Here is an 18689-nt window from a genome sequence, read left to right as displayed (position 1 = left end):
AGTATGAGGAGAGGCATCACAGAGCAGGAGCAAGCTGCTGTAAGAGAGGAGGGGGAGAAGGGCTCTCAGCAGGAGATCGTATCTACCCAATTCTCCTACCTGAACCTCAGTGAGGAATTGTGTCAGACAGCTCTACTTCATGAACCAAGTGCACACTTAAATCTGCCATTTGCTGCAACCACAGCTGCATCCTCAGAGCAGGGCGAGTATGGCATTGCCAGTGGCTGAGAGTTGACCATGGCCATGAACCTGTATGCGTCTAGCTTCTTCCATGTTGGAGCAGGTGATGTTTGCACATCTCCCAGTTTGCTGTCCACTGTTGCATAAGAGAGCCTTTGAGACTCTATTTCAAGCGAGCGGAATACATTTCATTCTCCTTTGCCAGAGAGCAATAGATGGAGCAAGCATATGGCTTCATGAGAATTGCAGGCTTCGCCTTGGTGCGCGGTGCCATTGACTGCATGTCGCTTTGTGGCCTCCGCATGTCAGTTCTGAGGTGTACCACAACCGGAAGAGATTCCACTCCCTCATTGTCCACTTGGTGTGCAATTGTACCCAACGTATCATGCAGGGTAGGAGAGGCGGTGACGTCGTGGTAATGTCACTGGACTAGTAATCCAGAGCCCAGGCTAATGCTGTGGGGTCATGGGTTCAAATCCCAACACGGCAGATGGTGAAGTTTGACTTCAGTTAATAAATCTGGAATTGAAATCTAGTCAAATGGTGATCATGAAACCATTGTCGATTGTTGTAAAAACCCATCAGGTTCACTAATGTCCTTCAGGGAAGGAGATCTGTCATCCTTACCTGGTCTGGCCTACGTGTGACTGCAGACCCACAGCAATATGGCTGATTCTTAAAAAAAAAAAATGCCCTCTGAAATGGTCTCGCAAGCCATTCAGTTCAAGGGCAATGAGTGATGGGCAATAAATGCTGGTTGAGCCAGTGCTTGGTATCCTGGCAGCACTTATGATGCCTTCATTCTGTGGCAGTCTGCTGTGCCATCTGCATTTGAGTCAGCACAAACAAGAGGTTGGCTGTTGGATGACGAAGGCTATCCATTGACCACATGGCTCATGACTTTGGTGCACAACCCATGCGCACATGGGCAGCATGCATAATGAAAGCCACGTTGCTTTATGAAATGTGATCAGACCATTGGGCTGCTTAAATAACATTTCCACTTCTTGAACTGCTGTGGAGGAACCCTGCAGTACTTAGTAGAGTGCTTATTGAGATTCATCATGGTCTGCTGCAAGCTGCACAACTTCACCAACATGAGGGCACAGCTCCTGCCAGCAGCTATATGACAACCAGCTGAGGAGGCAACGAACACAGCTTCTTTCTGGCCTGGCTGTCTGTGATTGACTCATCTGACTGTCCCACACTTGACCTTTCTCCACACCTTACCTTTCTTCTGTCACTGTCCATCACAGTGTCTAATTAACCACAGTGCAAAATGTAAGACAACGAAAAGTAAAAATTCCAAACCAAATTTATAAGTCAAACTATGCCATATGTAGTACAAAAGTCAACCTGTCATCCTTTTGCATTCCATTGGTGCCTGTCTTCATAGATTCGTCGAAAGTTTACATCACAGCAAGAGACTACTTGGCCCATGCAACGGCCGAAAAACGAGCCTCCGAGTCTAATCCCACCTTCCAGCATTTGGACCGTAGCTCTGCAGGTTATGGCACTTGAGATGCATATCTGGACACTTTTTAAATGAGTTGAGGATTTCTACCTTTACTACCCTTTCAGGCAGTGATTTCCAGACCTCACCGACATCTGGGTGAAAAAGATTTTCATCATCTCCGTCTAATCTTTTGACCAATCACTTTAAATCTATGCCCCCTCGTCTCTGACCTCTCTGCTAAGGTAAATAGGCCCTTCACATCCACCCAATTCAGGCCCCTGATAATTTTGTACATTTCAATCAAATGTCCCCTCAGCCTTCTCTGTTCCAAGGAGAACAACCCCAGCCTATCCAGTCTTTCCTCATAAATATATTTTTCCAGTCCCAGCAACATCCTTGTAAATCTCCTTTGTACCCTCTCTAGTGCAATTACATCCTTTCTGTAATCAGGTGACCAGAACTGCACACGGTACTCAAGTTGTGGCCTAACCAATAATTTATACAGTTCCAGTATAACCTCCCTACTCTTATATTCTATACCTCGGCTAATAAAGGCAAGGATTCCATCTGCCTTCTTAACCACTTTATCGACCTGTCCTACTACCTTCAGAGATCTGTGGACATTCACTCCAAGGTCCCTCACTTCCTCTATACTTCTCAGTATTCTCCCGTTAGTCGTGTATTCCTTTGCCTTGTTTGACCTCCCCAAATGCATCACCTCACAATTCTCTGGGTTGAATTCCATTTGCCACTTTTCTGCCCACCTGACCAGTCCATCGATACCTTCCTGCAGCCGACAGCTAACTTCGCTATCTACTACATGGCCAGTCTTTGTGTCGTCTGCAAACTTCTTGATCATGCCTCCAACATTTACGTCGAAATCTTTAATATATGTCACAAAAAGCAGGGGACCCAGTACTGAGCCCTGCAGAACGCCACTGGAAACAGCCCTCCAGTCGCTAAAACACCCGTCAACAATTACCCTTTGTTTCCTGTCACTGAGCAAATTTTGTATCCATCTCGCTGCATTTCCCTGGATCCCATGAACTTTTATTTTTTAAACTAGTCTGCCATGTAGGACCTTGTCAAAGGCCTTGCTCAAATCCATGTAGACCACATCAACTGTACGAGGCTCATCAATCTTCCTTGTTACTACTTCAAAAAATTTGATCAAGTTGGTCAAACAAGATCTTCCTTTAACAAATCCATGCTGACTATCCTTAATTAACCTGTGCCTTTCTAAGTGACAGTTTATCCTGTCCCTCAGAATTGATTCCAATAATTTGCCCACTACTGAGGTTAGACTGACATGCCTGTAATTATTTGGTATAATTAATTATTAATTATTTTTCAGTATACCTTTGACTGACCTAGTGCTCTGACTCTAGCAAGCCCAACTTTGACTGCACCACCTTGGCATGGGTAGCCGCAGTCTGAGCTGGCTGGCTGAAAGGCCACAGCAAGGGTACTGGTGGAGAGGTGGTGGTGGGAGAATGAATGCTGCCGTCCTGAGGGAGGACAGCAGGTTCATGCTGTATGGAGCCACTGCCCCGGGACGGTGCATTAGCAATCCTTTGCAATTTGTTGGAGGACAGATTGCTGGACTGCTGTGACACCCTGTAAGCTCCTTTGATGACGGTGGTCTGAGCCTTCATAGCAGCAAGATGAGCCATCAGGTACTGTATTGTGGAGTGGTCCACGTGCTCTCGTTGAGTTGGCCACCACTTGCATGTTGGAGAGGATGAACTTCAAGCTCTGCGCAAAATCCTGTGCCAGGTTGGAGCTGGACACCTCCATGCTTGAAGATGTTGACCACAGGCTTTCTGACAGACCTGCCAATCCATCAGGCATTTCAGTGTGCATGTCTATCAGCCGCCTTCTGTGCACAACCCAACTGAAGTCCTGATTTGAGTCTTCAGCAGAACTTGGGTGCAACTTCACCCTCCAGTGAGTTGGCACTTGTGTTACTCATGTTCCTGTAGTGGCTGCAGGCCATTCATGCCTGGTGTCTCACCAAGTGCGGATCCTGTAAGCTAGCCTCTAAAGTCATGCAGTGTCAGTATCTGAGCTGGTGGCTGAGAGTGAGAGCAAGTGACGGTGTTTCTTTTTCATCACTGTTTTCCTGCTCTTCCACCTCTTTTCTCTTCCACCACTGCCTGGTTAGGTTGCAGTTCTTGGATATCTGAAAGAGGTAAGGAGGTGAGGGGAGTGTTGGAAAGCAAAAGATGCATTCTTGCACCATCTGCAGCTTGTAAATCAGAAGAGATTGTGGGATGAGGGGAAAGTGGGATGTGAGAAGGAGGAATAGATATGAGCCATCCCATTCACTTCGATGGTTTCAGCCTCACTGCTGGCCATGGCCTCCATCGTGACCAGTCCAATGATGGCGAGCAACATCTCCTCCGTGGGAATAAGGACATACAGCCGTGTCGGTATCCGCCAGTTAGCTCCTTCTGCCTCCTCCAACAGAGAGGAAAGCGTGTCACAGACTGTGGTCCAATGTTTAACTTAGCTGTTATGGTCGAATAGCTGGCAGTCCATGCAAACTGAGGTGTGGGTGTTATGTTTGCAACAGTGCTAAATGTGTGAGCGTGAGGTGAAGCTACGAATGTTAATTATGAGTCCTGAGATAGAGATTGTTGGTAGTTGAGTACTGGGGGTATGGTGCGGTGAGCAGTGTCTGAAGCTCGTGGTGCACTTGATGAGATATCACATTTGAAGATACATTCACTGACTTTTTTCACTTGTGTGAGGTTATGGAACTTCTTGTAGCACTGCATCCAGGACCTCAGGGCTAGACTCCTTGCCTGCCCCGCTGCTTTTGCAAAGGCTGGCTTGAGGACCACCTTCCCCACTTGTGGATAGAAGATATCTCTCCTCCTCTGTACTTCCTTAACCAAGACCTCCAATGCTGCGTTAGAAAATCTTGGAGCCCACTGTTTGCAGAGTTGTGCCATTCTTGTGTCTGTGCCAGGTCAGTTTCAGTTTTAGAATGATTTACAGCACTTGCTCCAGCCGAAATGCCCCTCTGCTTTAAGAGGTCCAGGCTGACATTAAGTAGTGCAGGCTAGCTTGAAGTTGAGCTAGCCTCTCTCGAATTTGCACATTGGCTGCAGTCCTGAGAAGAATCAGGAGTGTAGTTAGCACTGGTCCATGTTGCAGTCATTTAAATGAACAGACAGCACCAAGTTTGTGTGCTGCCTAAATTGGAAGCAATGGGCGCAGGTCAATCACACGCCACAATCCCCACGCTCGTTTTTGGGTCATATTGATTTTTGCAGCCTGAGCGTTTGAAGGGGAATAGTTGTTTCATCAAGGGAAAGCACTTGGAGGAACCTCACAACATGTTGGTATTCTGTGCTGGTGGAACAGCAACATTACCCAGTGTAAATTGCATCAGGTATTGACAAACTCTTGAGGTGGGCTACACCAGTAATGAACGCTGGACTTAATAGTATGGTTATGTTTTCAAAACTGATTTTTTTTTGTTGTGTGAAATGGATTCAGAGGAGACATTTGACCTCGCACCAATTCTGCCCAGAGACAAGCCAGGATCTTGGTTACCATGAACACAAGGAACCCAGATCAAAGACCCTTTTGAAAGCAGGGTTCAAGGCTCTCAGATCAAAAACAGGGAGCCAGGGGCTCTAAAAATGCAAATTCGATTTGCAATCTTTAACACCTGGAAATAAAGGAAGGTCCAGTGGTTTTGCTATGGCCAGATTTATGGACTGTGAATATTGTAAAAGGCAAACAACTATTGACCTTTGTTCTGAATAAATTCAACAGGCTTTCCTCGGTTTGGCAGGCTGTAAGGAAGAAAGGGACCAGCGAGCAGGGAGATGTGCAGCTTGATGGGGGAGAGAAAGACAGAGAGACCTGCTGTCAGATCACCAATGCAGCAAAAGGCTGCTAAGGCTTGAACCCGATTCAAAATTTGAAGTTTGTGGAGGAGAAAAGACCAATGGGATCACCTGAGATTGCTTTATTTATGGAAGTCCAGGTTTAATGTGCTAGGGAGAAGTGAGCAAAGAGGACATTGGCTTTGAGAAGGACTGTGAGATCCAACTGTGCAACTGTGAGGAGTTTGGGACTTTTTACTGCAAAGATACTTTTTTTTAGCTGAGAACACTGACGTATAAATGGGGTGGCATTTTCAAGTGTGTTAATAAATTAATGGAAAATACCTTTCTCTGTAATTTAGTATATTCGCTACTTACTAAGTACTGTTTAGTTAAGATCGATTTTTAACTTAGTTGTTATAGCACAAGTCATAAAACATGAAATCTTGTCGTGTGATTCTTTAATTGGTCTGGGGAGTTCATATCTCGTTTTCAAGTTAACAATCTCCACTGAGGTTGTAACACCATGTAATAGTGTATTAGACACATAATGCATTTATGTACTAAAACTGATTTCTTGACATTTGTGTAGCTAGAAAACTATCTGAATAGGAGAGGCAGTGATTTCAGTTGCTTCATTATACCCTCCTTTGTAACATCAGTTATCTAGAGCAAGGAAACACAGTAATCCATCTCATTCTTAAGTCAATTCCTGCATTGTTCTCATATCCATTGTGTGCCTTATGATGGAGAGTACGTAAAAGTTGATTTAATTCTTGGGATTCAGCAGAACTTTTACACTTCTGGAGTTTTCCTTAATTGGATTTCCAGCAATTTTTGGACCATTCAATTAAGTAGAGCTTTATTACTCACTTCCAACTGCTCTTTCTTTATTTAATGCTGGCAGTGGTTTGACACTGCATTTTGTTGAGGTGAATTACTACAGTTTTTATTTACCAATTCAGATGTGTGCGGTTCCGACTGACAGTGGTTTGGAAACCTACCCATCTGCATATGGCTCTTTCTTAAAGGCATCCTGTGCAGATCCTGAGTATATGTGATTAGTGTCTCTCTTAATGGATTTTTGATGGATACTGAGCCATCAGAGGCTTCAGGTTTAATCTCAGGAGTTTGTGATAACTGATCCCACCTGGGACAAGGTGAAAATGCTACAATCTGATCCATTGTACTTTGACAGGGCAGGTGGAATCGGTACCCGTCCCTGATGGCCATTCAGTGACCCCTGCCAAAAGTACGTGCTTATTTCTAAGCCAGGATCTGGCATGGGTGGGGTGTCTTTCACAGTCTAACAGTCCACTGGCATTTGCTGTCACAAGTGGGGAATAGCAACTTGGCTGAGGGCTACCATGATTGTGGAACTATACTTTAGCGGGAGTCAGTATCTTCAGCAGAGAGAGTATTGTGAAGAAATAAGTGTTCTGTAGCAGTGGTAGTTCCACAATAAATGAGGGCCTTGGAATACTGTCCAGTAATAACTGTCCCTCTCTTCATGCAGTCAGTCTCCCGTGGCATTGTTCACAGAATGTCAGGATCAAGGACCTTTCCCTCAGTGCGTTTGTGATGCTTTAGGTGTAGGATGAGGATGTGCAGCTTCTGGGCGTTGAGACTTGATGAAGTGGTTGAGGTGTGCAGCTGCAGGTGTGACCAGGACGAGCAGCTTTGTAGGAAAATCCTACATGTTACTGAGTATGAAGTGTCAATTACATAAATAGCAAATGACGTAATATCTGTAATAACAATTACAATTGTAAGGGTCAGTTGAATATAATGGGTTAAGAAGATGCAAACTGTTAATTTACAGGGGAAGATAAACTTTCCGCAAAAAGAACAGGTAAGGATGAAACAATGAGCTTTCTCCCAGACATTACGGAGCACATCCTGGATAGTTTTCAGAGTTTGTGCTGCTGATGTAATGAGGTAGGATTAATAAGAGATATTGTAGTTAAGGATCCTCTAGGGGGTAGCCGCCACAACATGGTAGAATTTTCAAATTTAGTTTGAGGGCGAGCAAGGCGGGTCTCAAACCAGCGTCCTCAACTTAAACAAGGGAAATTACAGAGGTATGAAGAAAGAGTTGTCTAAAGCGGGCTGGGAAAATAGACTAAGGGGAGGGTCAGTGGATGAGCAGTGGCAGACATTTAAGCAGATATTTCAAAACGCTCAGCAAAAATTTATCCCGGTCAAAAAGAAGGACTCAACGAGAAGGATGCACCACCCGTAGTTAACAAAGGCGGTCAAGGAGAGGATCCAATCAAAAACTGAGGCATGCAAAGCCAAAGGCGGCGCAGTGGTTAGCACCGCAGCCTCACAGCTCCAGCGACCCGGGTTCAATTCTGGGTACTGCCTGTGTGGAGTTTGCAAGTTCTCCCTGTGTCTGCATGGGTTTCCTCCGGGTGCTCCGGTTTCCTCCCACATGCCAAAGACTTGCAGGTTGGTAGGTAAGTTGGCCATTAGCAATGCCCCTAGTATAGGTAGGTGGTAGGGAAATATAGGGACAGGTGGGGATGTGGGAGGAATATGGAATTAGTGTAGGATTAGTATAAATGGGTGGTTGATGGTCGGCACAGACTCAGTGGGCCGAAGGGCCTGTTTCAGTGCTGTATCTCTAAACTAAACTAAACTAAAAGCGTCAAAAACTAGTGGTAGGCCAGAGGATTGGGAATTTTTTAGGAACCAGCAGTGGATGGCTAAAAAGCTAATAAAGAGGGAGAAAATTGATTATGGAGGTAAATTGGTAAGAAATATAAAAACAAATAGCAAGAGCTTCTACGGGTATATAAAAAGAGAGTAGCTAAAGTGAGCGTGGGCCCCTTAGAGGATGCGACTGGAGAATTGATAACAGGGAATTGGCAGATAATTTAAACCAATATCGTGTCTTCACGGTGGAGGACATTATAAACATCCCACAGTTATCAGATAACAAGGAGCAAATGGGAAGAAAGATCTTGTTATAGTCTCTATCACGAAGGACAAAGTTTTTGACAAACTAATGGGACTAAAGGCAGGCATGTCACCAGGACCTGATGGCCTACATCCAAGGGTTTTAAAGGAAGTGGCTGCAGAGATAGCGGAGGCAATGGTCGAAATATTCCAGAACTCACTGGATTCCGGGAGGGTCCCAGCGGATTGGAAAACCGCTAATGTGATGCCCCTGTTCAAGAAGGGAGGGAGACAAAAAACAGGAAACTCTCGGCCAGTCAGCCTAACATCGGTCATTGAGAAAATGCAAGAGTCCACTATTAAGGAAGAAATAACAGGACAATTAGTAAAACTTAACGCAATCAAACAAAATCAACATGATTTGTGAAAGGGAAATCATATTTGACAAATTTGCTGGAGTTCTTTGAGGATATAACAAGCAGAGTTGATAAATGGGAACCGTTAGATGTAGTGCATTTGGATTTCCAGAAGGCATTCGATAAGGTGCCACATAAAAGATTACTGCACAAGTTAGGAGCTCACGGTATTGGGGGTAATGTATTAGCATGGATTGAGGATTGATTAACTCACAGAAGACAGAGAGTCGGGATTAATGGATCTTTTTCAGGTTGGAAAAACGTAACTAGTGGAGTGCCACAAGGATCATTCCTAGGGCCTCAATTATTTACAATCTATATTAATGACTCTGAGGAGGGGGCAGAGTGTAATATATCCAAATTTGCTGACGATACAAAAATAAATGGGAGGGCATGTTGTGATGAGGACATCAGGAATCTGCAAGGGGATATAGATAGGTTGAGTGAATGGGAAAAAACTTGGCAGATGGAGTTTAATGTAGGAAAGTGTGAGGTCATGCACTTTGGTAGGAAGAATCAAAAGGCAGACAATTATTTAAATGTAGAGAGACTTCAAAAAAATGCAGCACAGTGGGATCTGGGTGTTCTTGTGCATGAAACACAAAGTTAGCATGCAGGTGCAGCAAGTAATTGAGAAGGCAAATGGAATTTAGACCTTTATTGCAAGGGAGTTGGAGTTTAAAAATAGGGAAGTCTTGTTACAACTGTACAGGGTGTTGGTGAGGCTGCACCTGGAGTACTGTGTACAGTTTTGGTCCCTGTATTTAAGAAAGAATATACTGGCATTGGAGGCAGTTCAAAAGAGATTCACTAGGCTGATTCCTGGCATGAAGGGGTTGACTTATCAAGAATGGCTAAACAGGTTAGGCCTTTATTCATTACAGGTTAGAAGAATGAGGGGTGATCTTATTGAAACGTACAAGATTCTGAGGGGGCTTGACAGGGTAGATGTTGAGAAGATGTTTCCACTAGTGATGGAATCTCGAACTAGGGGACATAGTTACAGAATAAGGGGACACTCATTTAAAACTGAGATGCGAAGGAATTTCTTCTTCAGAAGGTGGTGAATGTCTGGAATTCTCTGCCTCAGAGAATTGTGGAGGCTAGACCACAAAGTATTTAAAGAGGAGGTAGATAAATTTTTGAAATATCGGGGAGTTGAGGGCAATGAGGAGCTGGCACGTAAGAGGAGTTGAGGTCTGGGGCAGATCAGCCATGATCTTAGGGGCAGGCTTGAGGGGCTGAATGGCCTACTCCTGCTCCTATTTCTTATGTTCTTATGATAGTAATGCTGCCCTGTTGGCTGCACTGATTGACCATTTCAGAAGCTCATCCCTTTAGTGTCCAGGAAATCCTTTACTTCTTAACAAATGATTAACTTTCTTGGCAGATACAGTTAGTCTCTGGAATGTTTATTGTCTAAAATGGTATTCACTTGAATATTAGTCATTCCCTCTTGCAGTAAATTACAAATTTGCAGAAAGATATACTTTGATGAAAGTTTCTGGGCCAAAAATTCCCCTTTTTGATGCCCATGATTCAAAACTTGCTTTTTCTTGTAGCTGTAAAGCTGGTGAGCAGAAGTCACTGACTGACAGACAGAGGAATAACTCTGCCATGTTTTGTAGTGCATGTGTTTTTGCCTCCATTTTTTCATGTATCAATTGGTGTTTGAAATTGAGTTGTTTTGATACAGTGAATGGGGAGAAACTGATTCCACTGCAGGAGGGTCAGTAACCAGAGAACATGCATTTAAAATAATTGGCAAAAAACCCAGGGGGAAATGAGAAATTGTTGTACTCACCGAGTTGTTTTGGTCTGGAATGCATGACCGGAAAGGGTGATGAAAGGGGATTCGGTAGTGACTTTCAGTAACAAATTGGATCTGTACTTAAAGGAAAACTTTGCAGGTCTTTGGAGAAAATGAAGAGTGGGATGAATTGGGCAGATCTTTCAATGAGCCAGCACAGGTGTGGTGGCCTGAAAGTCCGCTTTCTTTGCTATATGATACCATTTAGGGCGGCACAGTGGCGCAGTGGTTAGCACCGCAGCCTCACAGCTCCAGGGACCCGGGTTCGATTCCGGGTACTGCCTGTGTGGAGTTTGCAAGTTCTCCCTGTGTCTGCGTGGGTTTTCTCCGGGTGCTCCGGTTTCCTCCCACAAGCCAAAAGACTTGCAGGTTGATAGGTAAATTGGCCATTATAAATTGTCACTAGTATAGGTAGGTGGTAGGGAAATATAGGGACAGGTGGGGATGTTTGGTAGGAATATGGGATTAGTGTAGGATTAGTATAAATGGGTGGTTGATGTTCGGCACAGACTCGGTGGGCCGAAGGGCCTGTTTCAGTGCTGTATCTCTAATCTAATCATTAATTGCGTTTAATGAACCCGAAACTATTATCCCACGGAAATTGTTCTAATTTAGGCATTCTGTTTGTTCGGACAGTTGAGACCTAGACTATAACTAGATTCTGCTGTGTCTGGGTTCAGGTTTAAATTGACCTTGACCTCCAGTAGTTCAGTTCTTGGATGGAGGACTATATGGTGTTAAAATGCCCTTTTTCAAGGAGTGGGTCAGAGACATAACAGCTCCTTTTGGAAAGAGAAATTATGGCCTTGGTTGCATCCATCAAAAAATTTCCAAACCAAACTGTTCTTTTTCCCCCAAATAAAGTGAGTTTATTTTGTGCAAATGTGCAGAGCCCATGGGTGAGAAAAGAATGGAAAGTGCACTCGTAGAACCTGCAAATAAAACTGTCTGACGCATGTGTTAGTGACGAAGTCCTCATCGTTTCACCTGGACCTATTAGCTGTGCAGTTCTATAAATATGGCCACACTGGGACCTGAGCCTGCACTTCTGCGCTCTAAATTTTTCCTGTTCTGATAGATGCTGCGAAGGTGCTGGGATCAGTGGAAATTGTGTTTGGAACAGCAAGAGGAGCTTGAACTTCAGGCACTGACTGGACAAGCCCAAAACCATTTCAGGTATTATTGTAATCTGTGAATGTTTCACCCTTTAATTTCCCAGCTGAAAGTGTAATCAGAGGTCATGAAAGGTGAAAATGTGAAACCTTCCTCACTCATCTTGCCCTGGATCTCCCGAAGGTGCTTGTAACATTCCACAGAGTCTTGGCTCCAAAGTCTGTGCAGTCAAGTCCTGTGATTCATGTGTGGGAGATTTGTTCATTGCACTTTGAGGTGTTGCATACTTACCCCTGATTATCTCTCCGATAACCCCTATCTGCTAAGTTATAGAATGCGGCTGAATAATGGGCCGTGCCATTGCACAGTTACATTGCCAGTTTAGTATTGATGATGACTTCTAAAGTGACAGTAATCAGTGTAAGTAAGGTGGTGCTCAACCCCCTGAGGGCACCATTACCTGAAGGGGGTGGTTTCCGGCTGTGCATCCAATGCCAACAAAAATGTAAGGTGGCTGAGAGGCTCAGGCAGTCGCAACTTCCAAAGCAGGTTGTCAGCTTGTGTGATGAATACTGATTCCCTGAGTTCCTTCAAACCTATACAAAAGTAAAATACTGCGGTTGGTGGGAATCTGAAATGAAAAAGAAAATGGTGGAACTATTCAGGTCAGGCAACATTTGTGGAGAGAGAAACCATTAATGCTTCAGTTTGATGACCTTTCATCAGAAATGACTTCTGATGAAAGGTCATCCATCTCTCCACTGACGCTGCCTGACTTGCTTAATATTTCCATCATTTTCTGTTTTTATCCCTTCAAACCTGCTTATGGTTGGGGTGGTGATCACCTCATACAAGAAGTAGGAACTGTATAATGTTAATCAGAACCATAGTGATCTGCTGGACTGGCTTTGATCGCCAAAGGGTCTCAGAAATTTTTCATACTTTTCATACTTCATCTGGGTTTTGTAATCTGACATTTTTGTGTCTTCCCCGACAGTACATGGTGGATCGGGAGTGTCTGTATCGTGATGCACAAGGCATTGCATTGGTGTGGGACAGGCTTGATGGACCAATCTGTCAGTTTTCGTATATTCTCGTGTTATTTTCTTGCTGAACGCTGATTGAATTGGATCTGTCCCAGACAGAGAGTGTTTTTTGCTGCCACTGACGTACGCACCTCCCTTGACCATTGTAGATGCTGCGGGTCCTTGGGAAATGTTCACTGTTTCCAGCTGCCAGCTGTACTCGCAGTTCAAAAGGACAGTAGAATCAGCAGTCTCTCCCTGCAGTCCAAATGTAGCATACACAAAGCAGCCTGGAAAAACAGCATCGTGAAGAATATTAATGAGTTACTTGAACTTCACACTGCAGTTTGGTCAGTGGAAAAATCAGGAACAAGTTCCTTTTTTATATGAAAGTAATACCACGTTTGTTAATTCTGCTTTGTTACCTCCAAAATGCCAATCCATGCCAACCCTTCAATCCTGCTTCATGTTACTGCCTTTACTAAAACCAGTGTATCTTTCTGTTCCAGGAAGGTATTGCTGAGGAAATCACTGCATTGCTGGATAAAATGCATTCGAGAGAATAAGTGGCATCAGGTGAGGGATAAGGATATGATCCTGAACAAGAATGTCTACAGTAATTCCACTGGCGCAGTGGGTTGTTGCACTGCATGGTGTGGTATTGAGCCATTTAGATCAGCAGAATCCAGGTTCAATCTCCAGCTTTCATCTATAAAATTTCAGGTTATTAATTTTCAGCTTTTAAGTGCCTCAGTGGAAGTTCAGCATTTCAGTTCCATAATTAAAATATGCTTTTCTGCTGAGACACACATTTTTAAGAGTTTGAATAGTTTTGGATTAACAGTTTTTTGAATTGCTTTAAGTTGTTTAAACAATTTCCTTCAGCATCGGTCTGCTTCTGCCCCAATCACTGCTCCCTGAATTTCGGCCTGCTCCTGCCTCAGTCCCTGCTGCCTGAGGCTGTCTCTTCTGAATTTCTTGGGCCTGTGTCTTTCACTTCCTGACTCCCTGGGTCAAGGCGCACCTCTGCCCGACTTCCTGCGCCTGGAACTGTCATGCCACAAGAGCGCAGTTGGTATTAAATAACAAAATAAATATGAGAGAGACTGGGCTAATCCTTTATCAGGTCAAAGCTTGAATTTTTAAAAAGTTTGTAGTCGATCATTTGAATGTGGAGCTTCATTCCATGTTCATAAGTGCATTGACAACTTGGAAAGTAAAAAGGAACTGTTTGAAAAAGTAATTAATTTTCAGATTGTAAGAGAGTCCCTGCTGAATCACACTGCTAAAGTGTGTCTTAATCCACAGTGTAGTGCTGATTTATTAAATTACTCCTGAGGACTCTAATTATCTGATTACGCTACTAATCTGGCAACCTGAACAGTTCTGGATTGCTTTATTATTTAATAATTGTCAGTACTGGAAACGGGGAGTCTCGGGTGAATGCACTTTGTACATACTTTGTGACATGGCTGCCGCTGTTGCTCAATCAGCAAAATAATGACTACAGACTTTGTCTATTTTATGAATCATCCAGTACTTGCCCTCTTCAGGATCTGCATTTTCAAGGTGTTAATCTTTTATCCAATTGCACTGTTCTCATTATATTTATTGTCATTTTTTGCATGAACTTGCTTAAGCCAAGTATTCAGTTATAGAATTAACATGATTTAAGATTAAAAGTTTGCATAGGGCATACGCTCCTTATCCATAAACCTTACTTCCTTTTGTCATGACTTTTGGCCAACCTTTCTGTCAACATTTCTCACTCCGTTTTGCTGTGTCAGATGTCACTGTTGATGGATCAATCGAATCACGTCAAATGCTTTTTCAAAAAAATGTTGTCTACCATTTTTTTCCTCAGTAACTGAAATTTACAATGTCTCAAATGAGCTTTTGAACAAAACAGAAAAAAATCATATTCCAGATTATGGCCTGGATCTTGTGATCAGCAATGGTGCTTGCTTCTAACCCCGAGCTGCCATGCAGATCTAGCATCTCTGTGGTTTGGATTTCCTCTTTCCTGACATTAAATTTGAATTTGGTGCCATGTCAAGGGAATCTTGTCCAGCAACAGTGATGTCATCAAGCAGGGGAAACAGCCAATCACATTGAAGAATTCTCCTAGCAAACCAGGAAGTTAAATGCACTGATTATTCTTTAGTTTTTAGAAATTTTACAGAAAGCAAAATAAAGATTGTGACACACCTATTAGAAGCTGAACTATCATAAACTTAAAAAAAAACAATTGTATTAAACAATGGAATTTTTATTATAGTGAAAAATTGACATTACACAAATATTAAAATTAGATCTCCAGGGCCGGAGAGGTTGTTCGGCAATCGGTATGACTTAGTATCCTGTTAAAACCCAGTTGCAGCAACAATGCATAACTTTTTCAGGTTTTTTTTACTAGCAATATTACAGCATAAAAGGGGAAAATCTCGTCAGTTTAGTGATTTCTCGAAGATTGTTCTCTGGGAACTTCAACAGGAGGAGCAGGGAATCACTGATAGCAACTTCTGGACTTCCGCATTTAACTGCACATACCAAGTTGCTGTCAGTTTCACAGCTGTAATGGTAGACGGTGACAGTTTCGCTGTCATTACAACCTCAAAAACCGGGCCATTATAGTTAAATTTATGCATTAAATTATTTTTATATCTTTAAATATCTTCGTTGGATTTTACTTAAAAACTTCAGCCTGGCCTTTGATTAGATTTTATTTTAACTTCAAAATAATTGAGAGTGCTTTCAAACACATCCGTGGGTTCTGAGCATGTGCAATTGCAGAATTTCCTAGCATTCAGTCTGTGCATCAACGGAGTTGAAGAGTAGAAAGAAAGAAAAACCTGAATTCACATCTTTAAGACATTCCAAAGGTCTTCACAACCAATTAATTATTTTGGAATCCACTCACTGTTGTCATGTAAACAATGTGGGAACCAATCTGCCCACAACAACATTTCACGAACAGCAATGGGACAAATGACCAATATATCTATATTGATTGCGGGACGACTGTTGGCCAGAACATTAGGAGAGCTCTTCTGCTTTTATCATAGTGCCATGACATCTTTTAAGTTCACCTGAATAGGTAGACGGGCCATTGCTTTAATATCTCATCCAAAAGACAGCATCTGTGATGTTGCAACGTTCATTCAGTACTGAGCTGAAGTGTCAGCCAAAATTACGTGCTCAAGTCCTGGAGTGAGGCTTGATGTTAAAGGAATGAGCTTCCGAAGGAGATGGCAGAAGTACTTAATGCTGATTACTTCAACTGCAAAGTTACATTTTGGTATAGTATTGGAGACGCGACATATAGTAAGCGTAGTGTGCTTGGGAGGGACTGGTGGCTTTCAATCTACAGTTCCCAAAGCTCTGCACCACTAGGGTGTTAATAGAATCAAATAGCACAGAGGAAGCCATTCGGCCCATCATGCCTGTGCCAGCTTTTTGAAAGAGCTATCCAATTAGTCTCATTCCCGTGCCCTTTCCCATAGCCCTGCAAAGTGTTCCTTTTTAAATATACATCCACTTCCTTTTTGAAAGTTAGTCTTGAATCATCTTCCCGCTTTCAAGCCAAGCTTCCCAGATCATCATAAATTACTGTGTATAAATAAAAAATCACCCTTATTGTATAGTTGGATTTTTTGCCAATTATCTGATTACCTACCCTCCTGCTGGTAGAAACAGTTTTTCTCTATCTACTTTGTTAAAACCAATCATACTTTTGACCATCTCTGTTAAATCATCCCTTAACCTTTCCTCTCAGAACAATTCCAGCTTCCCAGTCTCTCCACATAACTGAATTCCCTCCTCACTGATACAATTTTGTGAAGTCTTGTCTGCACCTTCTCTAATGCCTTGACATCCTTTCTATAGTGTGGTGCCCAGAATTGAACACAGTGCTCTAATTGAAGTCCAAACAGTGATTTATAAAATAAAAGCAAAATACTGCTGATGCTGGAAATCCGAAACACAAACAAGAAATGCTGGAAATACTCAGCAGGTCTGGCAGCATCTGTGGAGAGAGAAGCAGAGTTAATGTTTCAGATCAGTGACCCTTCTTCAGAACTGGCAGATATTAGAAATGTAAAAGGTTTTAAGCAAGTAAAGCGGGGGTGGGGCAAGAGATAACAGAAGAGAAGGTGTTGATAGGACAAGGTCACAGAGAATAATTGACCAGAAGGTCATGGAGCAAAGACAAACGGTACGTTAATGGTGTGCTGAAAGACAAAGCATTAGTACAGAGAGGGTGTTAATGGACAGAAAACTGAGCAGCCTGGCCCCAAACACAAACATTAAAAAAAAGTGGGTATGCACAGCAGAAACAAACTAAAATAAAATAAACACATAAAAAAGAAAAGAAAAAATAACTAAAAATAAAAAGGGGGGCCCGTCATGCTCTTAAATTATTGAACTCAATGTTCAGTCCGGCAGGCTGCAGCGTGCCTAATCAGTAAATGAGGTGCTGTTCCTTGAGCTTGTGTTGATGTTCACTGGAACACTGCAGCAATCCCAGGACAAACAGGAGGGAGTGTTGAAATGGCCAGCAACCGGAAGCTTGGTGTCATGCTTTTGGACTGAGCGGAGGTGTTCTGCAAAGTGGTCGCCCAGTCTGCATTTGATCTCGCCAATGTAGAAGAGACCACATTGTGAGCTACGTGCTTCTTCACCTGAAAGGAGTGTTTGGGGCCTTGGATAGCGAGGAAAGAGGAGGTAAATGGGCAGGTATTACACCTCCTGCAATTGCAGGGGAAGGTGCCCTGGGAAGGGGATGAGGTGGTTGGGGTAATGGAGGAGTGGACCAGGGTGTCGCGGAGGGAACGATCCCTTCAGAATGCTGACAGGGGAAGGGAGGGGAACATGCATTTGGTAGTGGCATCACGCCGGAGGTGTCAGAAATTATGGAGGATGATCCTTTGGATGTGGAGGCTGGTGGGGTGGAAAGTGAGGAAAAGGGGTTCTGGGAGGGAGGGGAAGGGGTGAGGGTAGAGGTGCGGGAAGTGGGCCAGACACGGTTGAGAGCCCTGTCAACCACTGTGGGGGGGAATGCTCGATTGAGGAAAAAGGAAGATATATCAGAAGCGCTGTCATGGAAGGTAGCATCATCAGAGCAGATGCGTCGGAGATGGAGAAACTGGGAGAATGGAATGGAGTCCTTACAGGAGGCAGGGTGTGACGAAGTGTAGTCGAGGTAGCTGTGGGAGTCGGTGGGCTTATAATGAATATTAGTAGACAGCCTATCCCCAGAGATGGAGACAGAGAAGTCGAGGAAGGGAAGGGAAGTGTCGGAGATGGTGATTTATAAAAGTTTGTCAAAACATTTCTTGCTTTTCTACTCTATGCCTCTATTTATAAAGCTAAGGATCCTCTCTACTTTTTTTTTTAGTAGCGTGATCATCTTGTCTTGCTATCTTCAACAATTTGTGTGCATACACTCCCAGGTATTTTTGTTCCTGCACCCCCTTAAAGTTATCCCATTTAGATTATACTGCTTCTGCTCATTTTTCCTTCCAAAATGCACTGCTTTTTTTCATGGCTCATGTTTCCCTCATTTCATTTCTGGGTATGTTGTAAATTAATGGATTGACCTTGATTGGTATAGTTAGACAGCAGATCCCTTAATACAGTGAGCTTCTTCTGCACTGCCCCATTGGTATGCCTACCATGCTAAGCTTGCAACATCTGAGTGAGATTTCCAGACTGTGCTGAATTATGGCGGTTTCGTGCAGTGATCCCATGTCCACCAAAAAGTGGGTCTGTACTTCAAAACTTTTCATCTGCCATTTTCAGAATGGAGAGCAGAGTCTTTCCATTTGCCACTGCCTCATTCAAGTCCAAGTCTCAGAGGTGGAGGGCCATTGTCACTCAATTCAGGAACAGACTTTTACCCTCTGTTGTGGGACATGCAGCTGAAAAAATTGCTAAAAATATGCAAGA

General features: G+C 43.3%; 1 protein-coding gene across 4 annotated transcripts in view; it reads left to right on the top strand.

Moving 5' to 3' along the window:
* The window catches only part of sfi1 (SFI1 centrin binding protein), a 235048-nt gene that overhangs the window by 90437 nt on the left and 125922 nt on the right, over positions 1 to 18689 (top strand). For all 4 annotated transcript variants that reach the window (XR_010977296.1, XR_010977297.1, XM_068055387.1 and 1 more), the window contains exons 13-14: positions 11684 to 11781; positions 13253 to 13319. Coding sequence is in view for 2 of the 4 variants with exons in the window: in XM_068055387.1 (XP_067911488.1) it covers positions 11684 to 11781; positions 13253 to 13319 (165 nt within the window). In the remaining 2 variants the exon portion in view is untranslated. The remainder of the gene's footprint in view (positions 1 to 11683; positions 11782 to 13252; positions 13320 to 18689) is intronic.

The sequence above is a fragment of the Heterodontus francisci genome, chromosome 23 (assembly GCF_036365525.1).
Source record: "Heterodontus francisci isolate sHetFra1 chromosome 23, sHetFra1.hap1, whole genome shotgun sequence".
In the NCBI taxonomy this organism is placed as follows: domain Eukaryota; kingdom Metazoa; phylum Chordata; class Chondrichthyes; order Heterodontiformes; family Heterodontidae; genus Heterodontus; species Heterodontus francisci.
Note: the sequence above shows the minus strand (reverse complement) of the source record. Positions and strands in the feature narration are given on the sequence as shown.